The sequence below is a fragment of the Sturnira hondurensis genome, unplaced genomic scaffold (assembly GCF_014824575.4).
Source record: "Sturnira hondurensis isolate 20B ecotype Veracruz unplaced genomic scaffold, ASM1482457v3 Scaffold0001221, whole genome shotgun sequence".
In the NCBI taxonomy this organism is placed as follows: domain Eukaryota; kingdom Metazoa; phylum Chordata; class Mammalia; order Chiroptera; family Phyllostomidae; genus Sturnira; species Sturnira hondurensis.
In genome coordinates, this window is record NW_028073852.1 from 4130983 (window position 1) to 4154063 (window position 23081).

The following is a 23081-nucleotide window of genomic DNA, read 5'->3' on the forward strand; positions in this document are numbered from 1 at the left end:
TGTGGGAGGAGGGGTGCGGACCAAGAGTGAGAGAGGGTGGGGTTAACCCTGTCTGGAAGGTGCTGCTGTCCCCAAGGGGGGTTCCGAAAGCAGGACAGGAAAGAAGGGAGGGGGCCCAGGAAGGGGCAGGGGGCAGGACTGGCTCCACTATGGGCCTGGGGAGGCCTGGGCCAGAGGCGGGCATCACCATTGAAAGTGAAGACGTCCAGCACCATGCGGCCCCGCCGCCGTCCGGCTGTCCACTCGAGCTGGGTCGGGGGGTGGGCACGTGTGGTCCCAGGGGCCAGCCGCGTCTGCTCGAGGGCCCCCAGCAGCTTGTGCTGGCACAGTGCTGCCATGCCGCTGGGGGCCCGGTCAGACACAAATCTGGGGGACAGCACAGGGCTGCTGTGGGGGTGGGGCGGCCCGCTGACCCTGCCCCCCAGGGGCCTGCACCCACCCGGCCCCTTACTTGAGCAGGGGCTTCTGCAGGGTGGGCAGAGGGGGGAAGGCACTGAGCAGGATGGCCATGAGGGCCCAGCCGCGCTGGCTCTGCTGCTCACTGGGGTTGTGCCAGAGCTGGGCCACCAGCTGGCTGAAGAGCTCATCCCGCAGTGGCGGCCGGCGTTGCCCCTGCCTCACCAGGTACGTGCCCATGGCCTGCTCCTGCCAGGGCAGTAGGGACTCCTCCCCCAGGAGCCGCAGCATCTGCAGACACAAAGGGAGCAGGTGCACGCAGGGCATTTGGGCGCCAAGGTCCCAGCCAGCACCGGAGCCAGGCCCTCCCTGTCTGCTCCCTGATGGGCCACTCACCACCTTGTTGATATCCAGGGCGTGCTGAGGGCTCTCGCCCTCCAGCCGGGTCAGGGGCTCGGCCAGCAGCTGCCCAGGGGTGGGTAGAGATGGCTCCTGCAAGGAAGGAGGGTGACACGGGGCCTGAGCAGGGCGGGTCTGGGCTGACCTGCTGGGGGCAGCCCTGGGGAGCCCACGGGAGCGTCACCCTGGGAGAGGGAGAAGGAAGGACTGGTGTGAAAGCTACCCTTAAAATGAGCAGCTTCATTGATCATTCTATTAGAACACTGATGTCCATGCACATGGCAAACTCAGAAAACAGTCCTGGCTAGTGTGACTTGGTGGACTGAGTGTGGGCTATGAACCGAAGCGTTGCTGGTTCCATTCCCAGTCAGGACACATGCCTGAGTTGTGGATCAGATCCCTAGTCGGGGGCCCACATGACAGCCACACATTGATGTTTCTCTCCCTCTTTCTCTCTCCTTTCCCCCTCTCTAAAAATAAATAAATAAAACCTTTAAAAAAAGCCTGAGAAAACGTGGAAAAGGATAAAGAGTAAAAACCACCACTAACATTCCACCAACATAACCAGCCGGTGTGCCAGCCTCTCTCTTCCTTGTCCTGCTCTCTGCACAGCCATCGCAAACCCCGCTGCTGTTTCTAACAAAACCGGGCTCACACTCTGCAGGCCCTTCTGACTCCAGCACTGCAGCCCGGCCAGTGTCCCGGGCATCGCGCATGCTTTGACAACATGACTTCACCAGCCAGGCACTGCCACGGGTAAAACACAGGCGTGGCGTCACCGATCTGAGTAACACTAGAGAGTGAGTCATTTCCGTTCAAGGAATATGTCCCAGGCAATGCATCTGCGTCCACGCCCCGGCTCCCTCGCCCTGGTCCCCAGTGACAGGAAAGGGAGGAGACTGGGGAGCTACAGGAACGGACAACCTCCCCCTGGCAGGGGCTCACATCCAGAGATGTGGAGGAGTCAGCCAGGGAGAGCGGAAGCCTAGGGACCCACCTGAAAGCCGGTGGAGATGAAGCTGGAGAAGGGGAACTGGTCGATGTCCGGTGGGAGGGTCAGGCTTAGCCGAGCGGGAGCTTCTGGGGGCTTGGCCTCGGTGATGCTCTGGGCCAGAGTGTGCTGGAAGCCTGGGACAGCACCCAAAGGCAGCCCACAAATGCCCAGGTTATATACCTGGCTCTGGTACCACCTCCAGCCCTCGCCATCAGCTCCCAGCCAGGTGCAGAGGGAGCTGGGCAGGGAGCTCAGGGCAGCCCGGAGCGTTAGTGGGAGGGACTGCAGGGACAGACCCTCTCTGCACACATAGAGGGACTTGGGAAGGGGTCATGGGAAGAGTGACATCATCCAGACTCACCTTCCGCTGTCCTCAGCATGACAGCCAGCTCGGCCGGGATCTCCAGGCGCCCCAGCTCCTGTCAGGGAGGAGGGATTGACCAGACACTAAGTGGGGCTATACAGGTGGCCAGTGCCCCTCCTCATTCCAGGTCTGTCAAGTTCCCCTCCAAAGGCCCTGGATACTCACCCTAACAGGGCCTCAAGAGCCCTCTGGGGAACACCAAGAGCACCCCGAGGGACAGGCCCCATGCTGGCCCCCCGGGACGCCATGCTCCCCCTCAAGCTGTGCCAGATTCATCAGGCTCATAACCCAGTCATACCCTCTTGCCTCTAGCCACCTACCATGCTTGGCATGTTCTCGGAGGACCCACTGCCGTGCCAGCCGCTCCAAAGCCCAAACTGTCGGGGGGGTGGGTGCAGGAAGAGCTGATGCCCGAGAGGAGCTACCTCAAGCCTCAGAGAGGCTCCTCCCCAGCTCAGCAGCTCAGCAGCACCCCCAGCCCCTGGAGGACCCCGGCACAGGGGCAGAGGAACAAGAACAGACCCAGAGGGACTCGTTGCCTGCGCCCAGCCTTCCGGAGCCCTCACTGGCCTTTGCAGAGGGTGTCACTGCCTGTCTGTCAGGGCACTAGGAGGAAGGCAGGAGGGCAGGAATGGTCCCAGGAGCAAAGTCCACCCAGGGAGGGGCCGACGACAGAAATAATATGTGGACGCTGACCTTTGAGCTCCTTAATGGCCCTCAAATTGGAGTCATCAGGGAAGAGAGGGGAACAGGTCTGGAGGGATGGGAAGACACCTCAGACAGGGAGGGGACAGTGTGGGCCTGAAGGGGGAGCAGGGATGAAGGAAGGCAACTCCCTCCCAGAGGACCCAGCCTATCCTGGCCAGGCAGACAGAATTGGGAAGAGCTCCAGCAGCAATGGGCTGAGGCCTTGACCTTGTGTAGGTGGGCTAGGAGGGTGGATGCTGTCAGGACCCGACTGGCTTGGCCAGCAAAGTGTTTGGCTTCTGCCCTGAACTGCCAGAGTGGCAGGGGCCTCACCTGCAGTCTGTGCCGCCGCCGCCTCCAGAGCAGGGGCCGGGCCGCCAGCAGGGCGGTGTTCAGCTGTCCCAGCGCCGCCCGCCGCCGGAGGTACCGCTTCCTGGGGGCCGGGAAGGGGGTGGGCAGGGTCTGAAGTTACACCCATGGGCACCTGAGTCCTCCAAGCCAGGACGTGAATGTAAAAACTGACCCCAGGCCACTGAAGCCCTGGGAGCTTACTGGAAGCAACAGGAAGGGGGCAGGACCCTTTGAAAGAAGGGGCCCCTGAGAAGCTGCCTACAAAGGGAACTATGACCTTGGACTCTGGGGCTGACCACCTGGGCTTATTGCCCTCCTGTTTAGTCACCGTGGACTTGATAAGTTACCTTACCTGTCTGGGTTCATCATCTATAAAATGAGGATTTCTATAGACATAAGTGTTTATCGTTACTTTTTTTTAGATTTTATTTATTTATCTTTAGAGGGGAAGGAGAGCGGGAGAGAAACATCAATGTATGGTTGCCTTTCATGCGTCCCCTGCTGGGAGTTGGCCTGCAGGGAACTGGCCTGCAACCCAGGCATGTGCCCTGACTGGGAATCGAACCGCGATCCTCTGGTTCGCAGGCCCGCGCTAAATCCACTGAGCTACACCAGCCAGGGCTATGGTTACTTTTAAATATCAAAATTTGTTTTAAGATTTTTTCATTTATTTATTTTTAGACAACCCAAATGGGCCCTGAAGGCTGAATGGACAAACTGGATGTGGTCTACCCGTACGTGGAACATTATTCAGCCATAAAAAGGAAATGAAGTTCTGAGCCACGCAATGACGTGATGAACCTTGAAAACGTTACGCTCAGTGCAATAAGCCCAGCATAAAAGAAAACACAGTATGAGCTGACTTACACACAGTATCTAGGACAGGCCAACTCCTAGAGACAGAAAGCAGATTGGAGGCAACCAGGGGCTGGAGGGCACGGAGAGTGGGAATTGTTGCTTAATAGTTACAGTTTCTGTCAGTGATGGAAACATTCTAGAAATAGGTGTAGGCCTATGTAGACCGCATGCGTGTAGGTGGTGATGTGGCCAAGGAGAGCCCAGTGCTGACGGGATGGCGCTGGGGTAGGCTGACTCGCCCTGATACCTGTGTCTCCCTGCCCCTGCCCCACCACCTTGAGGAAGCTTAGGGCCTCACCCCACCCCTGCGGACCTGGCCTGGAGCCCCCGCACACGAGCCTGAATCCGTGGCAGGAGGCGGAGGCGCTGGCGGGAGAGGTAGGCCTGGAGGCCGCTGTGCAGGGTGAGCAGTGCCTGGGAGCGACGCTGGGCGCGGTGCTGCTCCAGCTGCTGCCAGCCAGGCTCCCGCAGCAGGATCTGGGGGTAGAGGCGTGGGCTGGACCAGGTCTGGGCACCAGGGGTCGGGCCTTCCCTGCCCTTCTCCTGAGGCCTCAGCCTCCTCCCTGTCAGTCAGATACCCTGCTCTCCCCAGTGCCGTCCAGCCGCAGGACACCTACCACCCAGCCTGCTCCATCTCCCCACCACCAAATTCCGGACCTGTCCCAGAATAACCCTCCCCCTTTCCAACCATGCCTACCCTCTGCACACACACCCACCTGGGTGACTCCAAGGTGACAGAGGGGCGACTCAGCCCCCAGCACCTGGCTCAGGATGGCACCACACCTCTCCCGGTCAGAGGACTCTCCCTGCCCCTGGGTCCCCAGGATCCGGAACCTGCCCGCGGGATGGAGGCAAGGTTGCCACCAGCACAGCACGGACCTCCCTCCCCAGAGGTGCGACACCCTGAGGCCCGGAGTGTCTGTTCAGTGTCAGAGACACTGAGTCATTTGGCAAGGATGGTATTCTTTTTCCACTTCATTTTTAGCATCGATGTTATTTCAGATGTCCCCATTCTCCTCACGCTTGGTCCACCTCCACCCTGCTGGCCCCTCTCCCTCTGGCCATCCCCGCACTGTTGTCTGTGTCTGCGGGTCATGCATGTATGTTCTTTGGCCAATCCCGTCACCTTCTTCCATCCAGTCCCCCATTCCACAATGATTTATAAAGCACCTACAATGTGCTAGGCACGCAGGAGAGTGTTGCTGAGTGGACGGGGGGCAGATGACCTCCTGGGGGCGTGGAGGGGTGGACAGACAGCTGATAACGGGAGGGGAGAGACAGATGGGAGGAGAATGAACAAAGGATGGGACGCCAGGCCCAGGGCCCTTGGGAAAGTGGGTCCACCTTCGCCCAGAAGGAACCCCGGGCCAAGTCTCATCCCTGAGGTGCCCTCGGCTGCCCCCATCCTGGAGCCCCACCTGGCCAGGAAGGTGTGGAAGGGCACGCGCACGGGGAAGTTCGCTCCGCGGGTTCGGATGGCCTCCAGGACACCTGCCTGGCGCAGCTGCTCCATTACATGTCCCGCATCGAAGAGGCCTGGAAGCTGCGGCCAAGGGACAGAGCCGATTAGAGCTGAAGTCCAGGGGCTTCCGCTGAAGGACACGCAGGGCAGGCCACGAGGAGGGGCTGGGCTGGGCTGGGCTGGGCGGGAAGGGCAGGAGGGCTCTGGGGCAGGTACTGGGGCAGCTCACCTTTCCGGGGTTGGGGCAGAGGCACTGGATGAAGCAGACACGGCTCCTGATGGGTGGAGGGGGTCACCTGGGGACAAATCGATCTCCTATCCAACTCCCTGCCCTTGGGTGTGGGGGCATTGTTCTCACCTGCCCAGCCTGGCTATGAGGTCCCCCAGGGACTGCTGGAATTGAGAGGCCAGTGTGGGTTTGCCCCGCCCTCCTCTGGCCTGGGGCTCTGCTTCCTGGAACAGGCTGCTCACCAGCTGTGGGGGAGCAGGGCCTGAGCCGGCTGGACTCCAGGGCTCGTCCCCACACAGCCCAGCCTGCCCACCTCCCGGGGGAGTCAAGGTGGACCAGCTCACAGCTTCCAGATCCTGGCAGGGCAAACCCTGAGTGAGCGTGTCCAGGCAGAGAGGGGAGACAGAGTGTGGAGGGGTGGGGGCCAGAGGGCAGCAGGGGCACCTGCAGCTGGCTCTGGGCAAGCATTTCCACCACAGCAGGGTCAAGGTGATCCCGGTTTCTGTCTAAAAATTTGTGAACCTGCAAAAGACAATGTGGGACAAGGGGTGGAAAGCCAAGGAGAGAAGGCTGGGTGTGGAGGCCACTTGGTCCCTTTGTCATCCAGCCTTGCCCTTCTGAGTTAAAAAGGCCACCTTTGTCTCCTTAACTAATTGTTCTGGGAAAGCTGAAAACCCATCTGCCAGGGAATAAAACTGGACTCTTACCTCACACCTTGTATACAAATTAATTCAGTATGAAGAGATCAAAGACCTAAACGTAAGCCTTGAAACTATAAAACGCTAAGAAGAGAACATAGGGGAAAGTTCGTGACATTGGACTTGGCAACACCAGAAGCACAGGCAATGGAAAAACAGAGTTGCTAAATTAGACTTCATCAGCATCAAACACTTATGTGCATCACAAACCACTGTTAAGAGAGCAAAAAGAGCCCTGGCTGGTGTAGCTCAGTGGATTGAGCACAGGCCTGTGAACCACATGATCGTGGTTCAATTCCCAGTCAGGGCACATGCCTGGGTTGCAGGCCAGTTCCCGGCAGCGGACCCACGAGAGGCAACCACACACTGATATTTCTCTCCCCCTCTCCTTCCCTTCCCCTCTAAAGATAAATAAAAAAAATATTTTTTAAAAAAGAGAGAGCAAAAAGACAGCCCACAGAATGGGAGAAAATATTACACACCAGATAAGGGATCGCTACCCAGATTATATAAAGAACTCCTAAAACTCAACAGGAAAAAAACAACCCAACTCAAGAATGGGCATAGGGCTTGAACAGACATTTCTCCAAAGCTACATAAATGATCCAGAATCCCATGAAGAAATTCTCAACATCATTAGTCATTTGGGAACTGCAAATAAAAACCACAGTGAGACACCACTTCACACCCACTGGGATGGGTACAATTGAAAAAAAAAACCCAGAAAATTGCAAGAATTAGCAAGGATGTAGGGAAATTAGAACCCTCATACATACTGGTGGGAACATAAAATGATGCAGCTGCTGAGGAAAACAATTTGGCGGCTCCTCAAAAGTCTAAACATAGAGCCCTGGCAGGTGCAGCTCAGTGGATTGAGTGCTGGCCTGTGAACCAAAGGGTCACCAGTTCAATTCCTAGTCAGGGCACATGCCTGGGTTGAGGGACAGGACTTCAGTAGGGGGCACATGAGAGGCAACCACACACTGGTGTTTCTCTCCTCTCTTCCTCCTTCCCTTCCCCTCTCTCTTAAAATAAAATCTTTAAAAATATATGTAAACATAGAATTAACATATGACCCAGCAATTCTATTTCTAGGTATAGACCAAAAAACCCTGAAAGCAGAGATCCGAACAGGTGCTTATTGACTCCTGTTCAAGGCGACACTATTCACAGCAGCCAAAAAGGTAGAAACAACTCCTGTCCATCCACAGATGAATGCTCAACAAAATGTCATACAGCTTTGGCTCCGTCGCCAACTCTGGGCCCAGCCACAAGCGGGCGCAGGGCGGGCAGACAGCACACTGAGCCTCCTCATCTGGGTCCTCACTCCCTCCGATACTTTCTCCCAAGAGACTCCTTGACTGTTATGTCAAGAATAGACTGATTTCCGGCCAAGATGGAGGTGTAGGCAGACACACTGTGCCTCCTCCCACAACCAAAAGAAGGACAACAATTTAAAAACAGAAAAACAATCAGAATTGACAGAAAATCAAACTGTATGAAAGTCCAACAGCCAAGGAGTTAAAGAAGAAACGTTCATCCAGATCAGTAGGAGGGAGGGAGGGAGTCAGGCAGCCTGGAGGACCGGACTGTATTTGCACCCACATTCGCGTGCAAATAAACCAGGTGAAACTGGGGAGCGGGACAGACCCCACAACCCAGGGCTGCCACACGGGGCAATACAGCCTCAAAACACCAAATGAAGACACCTGTGGGGGTTGAGGTACTGGGAGAAACTCCCAACCTCACAGGAGAGTTTATTGGAGAGACGCACAGGGTCCTAGAATGTACACAAACCCACCCCCACAGGAATCAGCACCGGAAAGGCCCAGTTGCTTGGGGGAAGTGACTGAAACCTGGCAGAGAGTGGAGCCAATGACATCGTTCCCTCTTGGACCCTCCCCCACATACAGCATGACAAAGCAGCAACTGGGTTGCCCCACCCTGGTGAACACCTAAGGCTCTGCCCCTCACTATGTAACAGGCGTGTCAATAAAAAAAAAAGGCCCAACCAAAGAACAGATCAAAATTACAGAAAAAATGCAACTAAGTGACGAAGAGATAGCCAACCTATCAGATGCACAGTTCAAAACACCGGTAATCAGGATGCTCACATAATTGGTTGAATTTGGTCACAGATGAAAAAATGAAGGTTACACAGGTAAAATAAAGGAAAATGTGCAGGGAATCAATAGTGGTGAGAAGGAAACTGGGACTCAAATCAACGGTGTGGAACAGGAGGGAGAAAGAAATATTCAACCAGAAAAGACTGAAGAAACAAGAATTCAAAAAAATGAGGAGAGGATTAGGAACCTCCAGGACATCTTTGAACGTTCCAACATCCGAATCATGGGGGAACCAGAAGGAGAAGAGGAAGAGCAACAAATTGAAAAGTTATTTGAAAACATATTGAAGGACAACTTCCCCAATCTGGCAAAGGAAATGGACTTCCAGGAAGCCCAGAAAGCTCAGAGAGTCCCAAAGAAGTTGGACCAACACACCAAGGCACATCATAATTACATTAGCCAAGATTAAAAATAAGGACAGAATTTTAAAAGCAGCAAGAGAAAAGGAGACAGTTACCTACAAAAGGAGTTCCCATACGATTTCTCAAAAGAGACCTTTTAGGCAAGAAGGGGCTGGAAAGAAGTCATAAAAGGCAAGGACCTACATCCAAGATTGCTCTATTCAGCAAACCTTTCATTTAGAATGGAAGGGCAGATAAAGTGCTTCTCAGATAAGGTCAAGTTAAAGAAGTTCATCATCACCAAGCCCTATTATATGAAATGTTAAAGGGATTTATCTAAGAAAAAGAAGATAAAAAAAGAAAAGTAAAATGACAGAAAACTCATAATTATTAACAACCACACCTAAAACGAAAACAAAAGCAAACTAAGCAAACAACCAGAACAGGAACAGAACCACAGAAATGGAAATCACACGGAGGGTTATCAACAGGGCACTGGGAGGAGGAGAGAAGGAGAAAAGGTACAGAGAACAAGTAGCATAGATGGTAGGTGGAAAATAGACAGGGGGAGGGTAAGAATAGTGTGGGAAATGGAGAAGCCAAAGAACTTATATGTACGACCCATGGACATGAACTAAAGGGGGAAATGTGGGTGGGAGAGGGTGTGCAGGGTGGAGGGGAGTGAAGGGGGAAAATGAGACAACTGAGCTAGCATAATCAATAAAATACATTAAAAATAAGACTGTGTAAGGGACTTCTGGCCAAGATGGAGGCGTAAGTAGACACACTGTGCCTCCTCACACAACCAAAAGAAGGACAACAACAAATTTAAAAACAAAAAAAACCCCAGAACTGACGGAAAATTGAACTGTATGGAAGTCCGACAGCCAAGGAGTTAAAGAAGAAACACCCAGACCAGGTGGAGGGGTGGAGATGGGCGGCCAGAGTGGAGTGGACCCTGCAGGGCCGCAGCTCGTGGACCAGCAAGGTGGCGGTGTGTGGACCGGGCGGTCTCACATTTGTGCTCGGATAAACCAGAGGAACAACTGGGGAGCCGGATGGACCGCATAGCCCAGGGCTGCAGTTCAGGGAAATAAAGCCTCAAAACACCGATTAAAAACACCTGTGGGGTTGAGGCGCCAGAAGAGACTCCCAGCCTCACAGGAGAGTTTGTCAGAAAGACCCACAGGGTCCTAGAGCATACACAAGCCCACCCACCTGGGGAATCAGCACCAGAAGGGCCCAGTTTGCTTGTGGGAAGTGGGGGAAGTGTCAGAGCACCAGTGTTCCCTCTAGAACCCGCTCCCCCACATACAGCATCACAACACCGAGACGTGGTTGCCCCGCCGTGGTGAATATTTAAGGCTCCGCCCCTCACCATGTAACAGGTGTCAAGAGAAAAAAAATGGCTCAAACAAAAGAACAGATCGAAGCTTCAGAAAAAATACAACTAAGTGACGAAGAGATAGCCAACCTATCAGATGCACAGTTCAAAACACTGGTAATCAGGATGCTCACAGAATTGGTTGAATTTGGTTGTAAATTAGATGAAAAATGAAGGCTACGCTAAGCGAAATAAAAGAAAATGTACAGGGAACCAATAGCGACGGGAAGGAAACCAGGACTCAAATAAATGGAGTGGACCAGAAGGAAGAAAGAAACATTCAACCAGAAAAGAATGAAGAAACAAGAATTCAAAAAAAATGAGGAGAGGCTTAGGAACCTCCAGGACATCTTTAAATGTTCCAACATCTGAATCTTGGGGGAACCAGAAGGAGAAGAGGAAGAGCAACAAATTGAAAATGTATTAGAACAAATAATGAAGGAGAACGTCCCCAATCTGGCAAAGGAAATGGACTTTCAGGAAGTCCAGGAAGCTCAGAGAGTCCCAAAGAAGTTGGACCCAAAGAGGAACACAGCAGGGCACATCATAATTACATTAGCCAAGATTAAAAATAAGGAGAGAATCTTAAAAGCAGCAAGAGAAATGAGACAGTTGCCTACAAAGGAGTTCCCATCAGACTGTCAGCTGATTTCTCAAAAGAGACCTTGCAGGCAAGAAGGGGCTGGAAAGAAGTATTCCAAGTCATGAAAGGCAAGGACCTACATCCAAGATTGCTCTTTCCAGCAAAGCTTTCATTTAGAATGGAAGGGCAGATAAAGTGCTTCTCAGATAAGATCAAATTAAAGGAGTTCATCATCACCAAGCCCTTATTATATGAAATGTTAAAGGGATTGATCTAAGAAAAAGAAGATAAAAAATATGAACAGTAAAAGGACAACAAACTCACAGTTTTTAACAACCGAACCTAAAACAAAAACAAACTGAGAAATAATAGAACAGGAACAACATCACAGAAATGGCAATATCAATGTATGGTTGCCTCTCATGTGGCCCCCACTTGGGACCTGGCCTGCAACCCAGGCATGTGCCCTGACTGGGAATCAAACTAGTGACCCTTTGGTTCACAGCCTGAGCTCAGTCCACTGAGCTACACCAGCCAGGGGCTCCTTTTGTTTCTTGTTTGGGTATCTTTGGGGTACTTTGTGTTTTTTTCTTTTACAACCAATGCAGGCCACCTACTCCAGGAAGCCTTATGTGACTTGCCCCACCTCAAACCAGTCACAGGGTCCTGCCCTTTACACCAGGCCCCATCCCCTCAGGGCTCGCCTCCTGGGTGGAGGGGCAGCCGCTGTGGACGTTGGAATGGAGGAAAAACCTCCAGTGGGCACCTGCCGGCCATTTCTGAGTTACTGCCTTTAGTCCTCATGACACGTGTAGGACAGAGTCCCTCTCCCGTGGGCAGGTGAGGAAGGACACGGAGGCCCCAAGGAGAGGAAATGCCCAAGACCATCACAGCCAGGTCCCATGCTCTGCTTCTCTTGGTCTGAGGGTCCCACGGCCTTAACCCCACCCCACACACCACTCCTAACACTCGCCCAGAACTGGGCGGGGCCAAGGGCCCCGCTAGGGAGAGATGGCCAGACCTTGAAAGGGGCCTCTCCTCACCCACTCCTGTCACCTGTTAGGTGACACCAGCTGAAAGGAAACACCAGGGTCACAGTGCTCTCACCAATTCACCCTGGAGTCTGTCCCTGATTTCACCCTGGTACCTGGTAGGTGACGGTTCCTGCGTAATGGCGCACGGTGAAGATAGGAAGGGGCAGCTGGGGCTTGGCATAGCAGGGGTGGTCGCCATGGTGATAGTGGCACTTCTGGAGGAAGGTGTGGTCTGTGGCCTGGTGAGAGAGAGGGCTGCTCTCAGGCCTGTGCTGCACCCCTGTGCCCACGTACCAGACAGCGAACTGGAGGTGGGCTCCCCTTGTCTCCCCCCCAACCTCCTCAGGAAGGAAGAGTCCCTCCACACTTGAGTCCTTACCAAGGGTGCCTCTCTCCTTCCCTGTGGCTATTTGGAAAACCAAGTGCTGTTTGAGAAAAACAGCCCCTCACAGGCAGAAGCCACCGCCACCAGCAAACACCTGATCGAATCACGTAAAAGGAGCGGGGTACCTTAAGACGGGCCCAGCATCCCTCCCGGGAGCGTGGCCTCGCAAACACGACAGGTGTTTCTACACACGTCTTATAAAAAATACTTGTGAAAAGCAACCCCGAAGAGGTCATTCGATGGAGCTGAGGGACAGATAACAGGAACAAGTTACCTTGTTCTCATACCTCTTTTTTGGTCACATCAGCAAAAAATGCATGTTTTTCCTGTGCCGCAGAATTTTAGTCATTAGTGTACATGTGCCCCGAGATGAAAAAAGGTTGAAAATTCCTGGCACATCCATCCATCCATCCATCCATCCATTCACTCAACATGTAGTGAACCCTTAACCAGTTGCCAGGCACCGCTGATAGGGTAAAACCCTCCAGAAGAGGGCCCAGTCTGTCTCAGGAGAGTCCATGAATAAACACATTGTAATTGCTAAGCACAATGCAATGTAATTGCTCATGGACACAGCTGTTATAAAATACAAGTCAGGCAGTGGCTGGGGACTGACTGGGGGCTGTTAGGTAGGGCGAGCAGAAGGCAGGAGGTCAGTGAGGACTTGAGGAAGGGACACTCGGTGATCCTGAGGTTGGCCCCCCACTGGCCCTCACACACCTCCCACGAGCCCTGCCCCATTCCCAAGACCCTTGGGCACTACTGTCTCCCTTCTCCAGCGAGGACCTGAGCAATCTCAGAGAGGTCAGACATCTTGCTCCAGATCACCCAGCACAGGGGTGAACCCTGTGTGGCCGCTGTTGTCCCAAGCTGTGCTGAAAGTCTGTGGGCAGGGTCTCTGGGCCCTATCACCTCATCGCTCCCCCATTCCGTGTCCCCGCCACGGGTGCTCACCTGGGACAGCCACGTATGGGCATCCAGGATACGCAGGATGCTGTGGGGCTGGTCTGCCAGCAGGTCCAGGCAGGACTCCCTCGGAGACTGGGGGATGGGCACCCAGGGCAGCAACTCCCGCCGACACTCCTCCTGGAAACAGTGAGCACTTGGCTGCTTACAGAACCCCCCAGGTCCCCGGGGGACCTCATCTGAGCCAGAGCAGGGATGGCCCTCCCATTTTACAGATGGGAAAACCGAGGTTCAGAAGGGTTGAGACAGCCCACAGCAAGTGGGCTTTGGAGTGCAGCTCCCAGTGCAGTGCCCTCTCTTTTCCAGAGATGGCCTGTTTGGGGGCATAGCTGGGTGTCCCCCTGCCGTGTCCCTGCCCAGGCCCCCCTACCTCCTCCTGGGCCAGCAGCATCTGGCTGCAGAAGAGCTGCAGGCGCTCGCTCGCAAGGTTGTTACACAGTTGCTCCAGGCCGTTCACCCGCAGTGCCTGGGGACATGAGGGCGGAGAGGTGGGCACCCACCCGTGGCGGGGGGCACCGGGCAGGTGAGGGGGGCTGACACACAGGCCCGGTGCCCTTCATCCCCCTCCCACAAGGCTGCCTGCATTCTCCCCAGCACCGGGGAGGAGTGGTGCGCCAGGGCTGATGCTGCAGCCTACAGGGTCAGGTGCAAAGGCCCTGGTACAGCACACAAGCTGCTGCAGCTCAGCCCAGCCAGTCAGGCCCTCCTCTGGGATTCCACACCCCTGCTTTCTGCCTCATCGTGACTGTGAGCCTGCAGGCCTCTGGTCCCAGACACCCTGTGGTCTGGAAGGCTCCGGTGCCTAGAACTGAGCTCGCTGCTATCAGAATCCCACATCCTCATAAGCAGGGCTCCCGGCTGCCACCTCCAAGAAGCCTCCCGACACCCCTCCTGTAGGGTTGACAGGCTCCTTCCTCTGTGCCTCCTGGCATTTTACTAGTGAGCCCAGCAGAGGCTCCACTTCTCATAGCTTTGTACAGAGTTTTGACACGCTCAAAAACACACAAGAGTGTGCATGTACACGCTCACACACACGTGTCATGGTCACCAAGGACACACTGGAGACCAGGAGAAAGCGGGGGCCTGTGAACAGGGCCCATCCAGGGACTCAGAGTGGGGCTACCTCTTGCTCTAGCCCCCTCCTTGACGCTCTTGGGAGGCAGGACGTTCTGGAAAGGGGTGAGGAGCTTATGAAAAGCCAGGGTGACCCCAGGGCTCCGGTGCATGGGAGGTGAGGCTGTGGGCTGCCTGTCTGAAGGCCTTGGTCTTCCGGTGCCTGGGCGGCCCCTGTGAGAGCCGGCAGGCCAAGCAGGACAGGAGTCTCTCAAGGCCCTGTCAGGACCGGACAGAGCAGGGCAGAGCGGCTGCCCCTAATGGAGTGAGCAGCTGTCTCGTGGATGTCTCGGGCCCAGCAGGCAAACAGGTCATGAGTGCCCCCCAGGAGAGCTGGAGCTGCTGGGGTCCCCAGAAATAATCAGGACGAGGTGAGCACCCTGTCCTGGGTCCCATCCCAGGGGTGACCTCAAAGCCGTAGACATCCACGACAGTGACATTGTCCGTGCCGCCTCCCTCCCTGGGCGGGGCCAGTCGCGTGTTGGTCCTCCCCAGAAGCCAGGAGAAGAGGCTGGAGTATAGGGCCTTGGCCAGGGCGTCCCTGTGGGCAGGGTGTGTGAGCCGCAGGCAGCACAATGCCAGGCAAGGCTACGGCTCTCCCCTGTCCCCAGGGCCACCTGGCATCGATGGCACTCTCCACAGGCAGGGATCTCAAGGCCGGGCCGTAGGGAGTCTCCTGGAAGCAGGGGACAAGCACATAGTACATCAGGCCCAAGGCCCACATGGGCACTCAGCAAGCCATCAGGTGGCGAGGTTGGGCCCATGCCGCCCCAGAACCCTGGAGCTCACCATGACCTTCCTGGTGACAGCCCCCTCCAGGCGCTCAGGTGGCACCTGCAGCAGCCGGGCTGCCGTGTGGATCTCGGCCCAGCTGGACACAGCAGCCACCTCCTGGGATTCCCTCTGGACAGAGGAGGGAGCAGGGAGCGCTCTGCTTGTGCAGTGGCCACATCCCATGCTGGGGGGCGGGGCGGTGGCGCAGGCCTTGCTTTGCATGGCAGCTGCCCTCTGACCTGAAAGTGGCTTGGCTCTGGAGCCCGAGGGCCCTGTGTGTGAGTCCTGACCTGGCCTCTTCACTAGCTGGCCTGACAAGTATCTTTCCTCTCTGAGCCTCCGCTGTCTCATTGCAAAGGGGGAACAACCCCCCTTATGTGCTGGCACTGCCCTGAGAACCGAATGGGAAAACACATGTGCGGTGGTCTACATGGTGCCAGCTATTGAACAGCTGCTGGTTAGTGCCAGGGATGCTTCCCAGTGGTGGCAACTTAGGAAGGGACAGGCGGTGGCATAGATGCCGAAATTCCAGGTCCGCTCCCTCCTCTGAACGATGAGGGTCTGCCTGCTCTGCAGGGCAGCTCTGTGGGCCACGGGTGGCCTGGGGCTCTGCGGTTGCCCACATATGGATGCGGGCAGTTGGCCTCGTCATTGCTGCCCTGAGTATGCAGATGAGCCACGTGGGTCCAGCGCCTGCGCGGAAGCGCACCTCTGAGGAGGAGAAGCAGATGTTGCCCAGATGCAGGATGGTGGCCAGCACGGCCCAGACTGCCGTCCGCTCCTCAGGGCAGAAGCCCAGCGCCTGCAAGGCCTTCCTCAGCCCTGCAAAGTCCTGGGCGTCCTCCTTGCCCTGGAGCCTGCAGGCCCGGCCCTGCAGAGGACAGCAGCGGTGGGGGGCAGAACCTGACCCGCTCCCCTCCGGCTCCTCCTCACAGCCCTGTACTGAGAGCCCTCCCCGGGCAGGCCCTGCGGTGCAGACCTTGCCCCCACCTGGTTGAGGTAGTAGTAGCTCTCGGACTCCTGCAGGGACAGCTGCTCCCGCTCCGAGGGGTCCAGCCCCGCCAGCAGCTCGTAAAAGACGTGGAAGCTCCGCTCAGCCTGAGCCTTGGGGATAAGGCCTGGCTTAGCAGGAACTGGGCCAGGCCTGTGCTCCAGGGCAGTGAGGACAAGTTCTGGGGAAGGCTGGCCTGGGGGCTTAGGGACCACATTCCCTCACAGTGGCCCCTCCTTCTCTGCCACTGCAGGAGCTGGAAAGGGGTGAGCTGCAGGGTGGGTCTTACCTGAAACACCACCCTCGAGGTCTCGAGCAGATAATGTGACACAGAAGCTCCCACGATGACTCCGCTGTGGGCACAGGACACTGGGTGGGGGTGCCCAGGGTGCATGCAACCCAGGGACCCTGCTCAGAATGGGACCCACCAGGGGCCAGCCCCATGGGCAGCAGCCTCCGCTCCCCAGGGCACTGATTGTGGGTGTTCCCTGAACCAACCCAGACGCCCATCACTCACTGCTGCAGGCAGAGGTGCAAGACCTGGCCAAAACGGCTGGCGTTGGCATTGAGGACTGTCTTGGCGTGGCCAAAGCTGCCAAGCAAGGGCAGCGCATCCTCTAGCTGGAGGGGGAGGGCATTTAAGTATCCTCAGAAGCAGCACCGGGGCCACCTGATGAGGCATGCCAGCTGAGGGCACTCTGTGCCTGGGGACTGTGCTGGCCCCTGGAGGGTCAGGGCAGCCCACCTCATTGCGTCCTCACAGCAGGTGATGCCTCGGGCTGTCCAGGAGGAGAAGCCAGAGACCTGAAGACCACCCCCTTGGCCCAAAGGAGAAAGATGGCACTGGGAAATGGCCAGCTGCCCCTCACCTGCCATCCTCTGTCCCTTGTCTGCTCCTGCTCCAGGCTGCTTAGGAACCGCATGAGCTGTCGGGCAGCCTCTGTCTTCCCTGAGCCGCTGCGCCCACTGCCGGAGGGAAGAGGGAAGGGGCTGGCAGGGTGTCCAGGGGGTGCCCACAGGATAACCCCACTCACTGAGCAGGGGAAGTGGGGACATGACCAACTGGAAGTGGTACTCACCCTAGAGGAGACCCCGGGAAATGCAGAAAGATAGACCCAGGAAATGGAGACCAAACAGAAATTAAGTCCCCAAGATACTTCATTCAAGGGGCACATGTAGTGACTTCAGCCGGGAGCACAGTCCTGCAGAAGTCCTGAGCTGCCCCCGAGTGGAGCAGGCCAGCAGTTTCAGGTGCAGACCCCGCCCCCTTCCCCTCCTTCCCGCCCTCGGCCACACAGGCCAGGCTGTCACCGCTCACCTGAGGAGAACAAACGTGCCCTGCCCGGTGCTCTGAGACAGACTATAGGCTGAGGCCACGATGGCAAAGATGTGTCTGGGGAAGGAGGGCGGGGGCAGGTGAGAAGGCTGCCAGGGGCATCTGGGACCCTCCTCAGTCGATGGGACATGCTAGGGCTTAGCCACCGAAGGGTGGACACAGGGTTGCTGGAGAAAGTCACTTACGGGGTGGTATTGGGGGCCTTGCTGGGGTGGTAACTTGCCAGGACCTCAGGTGAAAAGAGAGGCAGGGGCCAGCGGGGGTTCAGAGCAAGCAGGAGGGGCCCCCCAAAGGTCTGGTGATGGAAGCAGAACATGGAGGGAGCAGGAGATGTAAATGCAGTGGGGCCCCAATGTTCCCCTGCCCAGACCATAGCCCCATCTCTGCAGGCCCCGGGAGAGGGTCTGCACCCAGCCCAGGAAGGAGAAGCTCCAGGGTGCTGGGGGGCCCTCTGACCACAGGGGAAGGGGAGTCCCAGCCCGCCATCCCCTCCCTGGGTCCCTCCATACATAGATTCGGCCCAGGTGAAACCTCTTCTTGAGGCACAGCAGAAGGGAGCTGTCACACAGGGGCCTGTGGGGACAGCACAGTGGAGAGACAGGGAGTTGGGGGGAGGGGGAGGTCCTGGGTTATTGCCGCCATTGGCTGCAGATACGCTTTGCACAAGTCACACTCCCTATCTGAGCTCCATCCATGTAACATGGGGGCTGGACTGTCAATAAGTTACCCACCCCAGGGCCAGGCTGCTAACTCAGAGGGAAGCTTTGTGTCAAATAGAGAAGGGAGTTGCAGGCAGGGGCATCTGATTTTCATCCCTCCCCTGCCCCTTCTACTCAGACAACCTTTAGTGGGGCAAAATTCCCTCTACATTTTATAAAAACGGGAGTAGGGTGCTCTATGAGGAACTTTGTGCCCCAGTCATGGTGAATTTGGAACCTCGATCACTCACTGCAGCCGGGCCAGGTCCTCGGTGTCTTCCAGGACTGCGCCTGGGCTACTGCCCTCCGCACCCAGAAAGGACGGCGGCTCCAGGCCTGACCCAAGGCTCAGCTCCAACTCCCTCTCCAGCGCCTCTTCGACCTCATCTTCCGGCTCCCACCGCTCCCTCTGGGACGGGTACGGACCTGGGCGCCTCTCCAAAGCGAGTTGGGGCAGCAGCGCGTCTGGGCCAAGCCCAGGGTCCTCACCAGTGTCGGAGCTCCGTGCCCAGTGCACCGGAGCCTCGGGTCCCAAGGTCTCTGGCTCTGCTTCGCTGCTGGAACTGCTCTCTTCCAGGGGACACTCGTCACGGGGAGTCCCCCCGTGGACTCCCCCGAGGAGAGAGCCGCGGCAGGGCCCGGCCACTTTTTCTCCACTCACTGCGGGCCCCTCACTGTCCCTTGAGGGCCCTGCACAAGGCCAAACGCGCCCCTCCCCGGCAGGAGCGTCTGCGGACGCTTCCTCTGAGCTCTGGCTGCTCGATGCCCTCCCGGCCCTGTGGATCCTCGGGAACACGACCGCGAACTTGGGATCCCGAGTGGGGTCCTCGTCCTCAGAAAGCTGGTGGCAGGCTGGGCTCTCGGTTGCCTGCGGGGAGAGCGGGCTGCCGCCAGGGGGAGCCCTCGGCCATACCCCCAGCCCCACTACGCCCGCTAGGCGCAGCCCTAGACGGCGCCGTAGCGCCAGCCCGCGACCCCGCCCCTCGCCCGCCCGTGATCCCGACACCGGGCCCGCCTCCTGCCCCTCGCTCGCGCGCAGCCGGAGCCGACGCCACAGCCATTGCAGGAAGCCCAGGGCCCGCGCCACGCGCAGGACCCTCTCCTTGAGGCCGGCACGACGGGGACCCACGGCCTGGGGAGCAGGGCCTGGTGTCGGCCTCGCGCGGAGCCTGTGGAGTGTCAGGAGGGTGGCCATCGGCGCTGGGTCCCCGGGCGTGGCTCCCCCTGCGCCCCCTGCTGCGTTCCCCTCGGCCGCCGCGTGCACCTTCCCCACCACCTTTCCGACATGGCCGTTCGGAGCCCTGGCAGTCGAGGCCTCGGCTCCTCCGGGCTCTGCGCCCCGCTGCTCCGCGTCCGGCTGTGCCCTCTTGGTACTTGTGTCCCGGGTCCTTTTTGGGTCCAGAGAAGCCCAGGAGCTCTGTGAGACGCCCGCGGGGCTGCCCTCGAGGGGGCTGGAGGACGGGGCTTTCCTGCCTGGCTCAGAGTCCTTGGCCTCCGTGGCTTGGCTCGCTGATACTGGGGCTGCCTGTGCGCCCCGTCCAGGCTTGGCCTCCTCCAGACTCGAGTCCATGTCTGTCCTGGAATCCTCAGTCTCTTTCTGGGGCCCGGTCCCCAGTGACCCTTCCTGGCTCCGGGGCTCGTCAGTGCTCGGATGTTCGCCCTGCTCCGGGGCCGATTGAGGCCCGATTGCGGCCTGGCCTGTGTCCGTTTGCTCTGACTTGGGTTGCAGGTCCGGAGCCCCGCCGCTCTGGCTGCTGCTTTCCTGGGCCTCTCGGGCTTCGCTGTCTGGGCAGGAGCTGTCCCCGTCCGCGCCGGATGTGTGCCTATCAAGGCTCTGAGGCTCTCGGCGGCCCCGCGGAGCCGAGGGTGCTCGCCCTTTTCCTTTCCTCCTGCGGTGGTCGTGCTCGCCTGTTCTCCCTTCTCCTCGAGGGAAACTGTCCTCCAGGCGCCCCCCGCGGCTGTCCCCGGACTCGCGGCTCTCCTTCAGCCCGCGTCTCGGCCGCCTCGAGCTGCCTTGTCTTCCCTGGGATGTTGGTGGAGTTCCAGCGCCTGGCCTTGTGCAGCTGTCGTTACCGTCGGCGGTGGGCTTCCTGTGGCCACCAGGGGTCCCCTGGCCTTCCGCAGAGGCAGGCTCCAAGACCGGTCTGGATACTCTGGCCTTACGGCGGCCGGGTCGGCGCTCCTCGCTAGGCGCGCCGTCTGCGCTGGCAGACCCGGACTCCAGCTCCCCCGAGGCCGGCCTCTCGGGTCTCTCCGGTCGCCGGGGCGCTTTCCCCTTTCTCCCGCCCATGTCAGGCCCAGTGAAGAGGGGCTTCCCGATGCCTTCGTCCTCTCCCCTTTCTGACGATGTGGCTGCCCGCCAGTTTTCTCAGCCCTCCGCAGCGAACCACCCGAGTTCTGGTTCATCTCCGGTGGGGTCTACAGGTTCAGCCCTCCCTCCGCCCCTCCCTAGTCTCCCGCCTTAGGAAGGAGCATCAATAATGCAAGTGGCCTCGGGTCCTGACCCCTCGGATAACAATAAAGTAGAGGCCACCCAGGAAAGAGGAGACACTGCAGCTGTGGACAAAAGCTGAGGCCAGGCGTTCCACCAGGGGGTCGCTGCCAGCTAGGCCAGCTGGGCCCGCCCCCCGCGCTGAGGGCCCGAGTTCAGCTGCTTTCTCACCCCGTAGGGGCTGAGGACTGTGGAAAGGACCCGAGTGGTCCTCCTAGACCTTGGGGCTCCAGGGGGACCCCACCCTCCTCCCTGAGCCTCCCAGGTTGCTCCAGAAGGTGGGGACCAGGCTGACCTTGGCACACAGTGAGCACCACATGAGTTTTGTTGGGGTTTTGTTGTTCTTTTAGATTGTGAAATATAAAGAAAACAGCATAAAACATAAATGTACACCTTGAACCAGCCCACTGGACACCCCCTAGAGCAGTTCTCTCTCCCTCCTTCTACTTTTCTCATTCATTCCCTCACCTGCTCGGTTTACGGGTAAACTCCTCTGTCCATGCCCAGCCCTCTGCCGACTCCACTGCCTCCCTTCCCCTTCCAGGAGCCCTCTCCTCCTTCCTGGCCTCACCGCCCCCCCATCCACAACTTTCACCTCCATTGGTTGGGTGTTCGTTCACCAGCAGCCAAGTGCTGTGCAATTTTACACTCTCATTTAACCCTTACAACCCTAGGTGGTGGGCCCTATTTTGCAGGTAAATAAACTAAGGCACAGGAGTGAGGTCACTGACCCAAGGCCCCACAGCCTGTCGCAGCCCAATCTGGTATTCAGGGGTTGGATCTGCCTGACCTCTGACCCAAGGGCTCCCACCTTTGGATGCTGAAGATCCGAGTGCCCAGACCGCGTGTCCAGCTGCTGGCGTGCTTGTCTGAGGCCCTGGGATCGGCAACGACCTCCCCTGACACTCACTCACCGTCTCCAGGGCAGCGGTCCTTGTCAACCCAACCTCTCTCTGTTCCTGCTTCACCACTACCATCACCTGTCCCAGGACCACTACTAGAAGTGGCCCTACACTCCTGTCTCCGTTGCCAGCCTAGCTTTCATGAGCCCACTTTCCAGGGCATGCGAGCCCCCCCATTCATGCGCACCTATCAGGAAAAACTTGCTCTCACACACCCGCCGTGAGGATGTTTTCTTAGAACTAACATACACAAACCACCAACATGAGCTGGTATTTCAAAGCTCAGCGCACTTAAGGCAAAGCTCGTCCTTAGTGAGTGCGGCTGTAAACCCATTTCAACAAGACGCCACGGTGATCATTTCGGGAGTGTGTGCGTGCATTTGTTTGTCCACTTCTCGTCCTGTCTCATTGGCTGGATCACCCCTGAAGCCTCCCTGAGGCACGGAAGTGCTGGCGTTGCCTTTTCTCCTGGTTTACCAGCACTGGCATTCTTACCATCATCTCCAGTTCTTGGTTTCTTTTTTTTTTTTAAATATATTTTATTGATTATACCATTACAGTTGTTCTATTCCCCCCTTCAATCCCCTCCCCCACACCCTCCCTCCCCCACCATTCTCCTCCCCTTAGTTTATAACCACGTGTCTCAAGTTCTTTGGATTCTATATTTCCCCCACTATTTTCGCCCTTCCCCTATCTATTTTCTGCCTACCGTCTATGCTATTTTCTGTGCCTTCTCTCCTCTTCTCCCCCTCCCACCCCCCTGTTTCTAACCCTCCATGTGTTCTTCATTTCTATGGTTCCACTCCTGATCTAGCTGTCTTCTTGGTTTGCTTTTGTTTTAGGTGTGGTTGTTAATAACTGTGTGTTTGCTGTCCTTTCACTGTTCATCTTTTTCATCTTCTTTTTCTTATATAAGTCCCTTTAGCATTTCATATAATAAGGGCTTGGTGATGATGAACTCCTTGAACTTGACCTTATCTGAGAAGCACTTTATCTGTCCTTCCATTCTAAATGAAAGTTTTGCTGGATAAAGCAATCTTGGCTGTAGGTCTTTGGATTTCATGACTTGGAATACTTCTTTCCAGCCCCTTCTTGCCTGTAAGGTCTCTTTTGAGAAATCCGCTGACAGTCTGATGGGTACTCCTTTGTAGGTGACTGTCCCCTTATCCCTTGCTGCTTCTAGGATTCTCTCCTTCATTTTGGTCTTGGCTAATGTAATTATGATGTGCCTTGGTGTGTTCCTTCTTGGGTCCAACTTCTTTGGCACTCTCTGAGCTTCCTGGATTTCCTGGAAGTCTATTTCCTTTGCCAGACTGGGGAAGTTCTCCTTTATTATTTGTTCAAATACGTTTTCCACTCGTGGCTGTTTCTTTCCCCCTTCTGGTACCCCTATAATCCGGATGTTGGAACGTTTAAAGATGTCCTGGAGGTTCCTAAGCCTCTCCTCATTTTTTTGAATTCTCATTTCTTCATTCCTTTCTGGTGGGATGTTTTGTTCTTCCTTCTGGTCCATTCCATT

The 23081-nt window shown here is 56.8% G+C and overlaps 1 protein-coding gene across 1 annotated transcript in view; it reads right to left on the bottom strand.

Moving 5' to 3' along the window:
- MYO15B (myosin XVB) overlaps positions 1-20459 on the bottom strand; it is a 32347-nt gene extending 11888 nt beyond the window's left edge. The window contains exons 1-27 of the mRNA XM_037069403.1: positions 18421-20459; positions 17981-18044; positions 17657-17766; positions 17454-17528; positions 17005-17101; positions 16653-16756; positions 16425-16488; positions 15854-16015; positions 15160-15273; positions 14988-15046; positions 14779-14911; positions 13628-13723; positions 13246-13377; positions 12020-12145; positions 6185-6262; positions 5870-5985; positions 5741-5786; positions 5468-5592; positions 4766-4883; positions 4363-4526; positions 3174-3273; positions 2474-2530; positions 2151-2208; positions 1793-1923; positions 793-888; positions 452-687; positions 188-366 (exon numbers count right to left, since the gene is read on the bottom strand). Of these exons, the coding sequence (XP_036925298.1) occupies positions 188-366; positions 452-687; positions 793-888; positions 1793-1923; positions 2151-2208; positions 2474-2530; positions 3174-3273; positions 4363-4526; positions 4766-4883; positions 5468-5592; positions 5741-5786; positions 5870-5985; positions 6185-6262; positions 12020-12145; positions 13246-13377; positions 13628-13723; positions 14779-14911; positions 14988-15046; positions 15160-15273; positions 15854-16015; positions 16425-16488; positions 16653-16756; positions 17005-17101; positions 17454-17528; positions 17657-17766; positions 17981-18044; positions 18421-20459 (4879 nt within the window). The remainder of the gene's footprint in view (positions 1-187; positions 367-451; positions 688-792; positions 889-1792; positions 1924-2150; positions 2209-2473; positions 2531-3173; positions 3274-4362; positions 4527-4765; positions 4884-5467; positions 5593-5740; positions 5787-5869; positions 5986-6184; positions 6263-12019; positions 12146-13245; positions 13378-13627; positions 13724-14778; positions 14912-14987; positions 15047-15159; positions 15274-15853; positions 16016-16424; positions 16489-16652; positions 16757-17004; positions 17102-17453; positions 17529-17656; positions 17767-17980; positions 18045-18420) is intronic.
- Positions 20460-23081: the final 2622 nt, after the last annotated feature.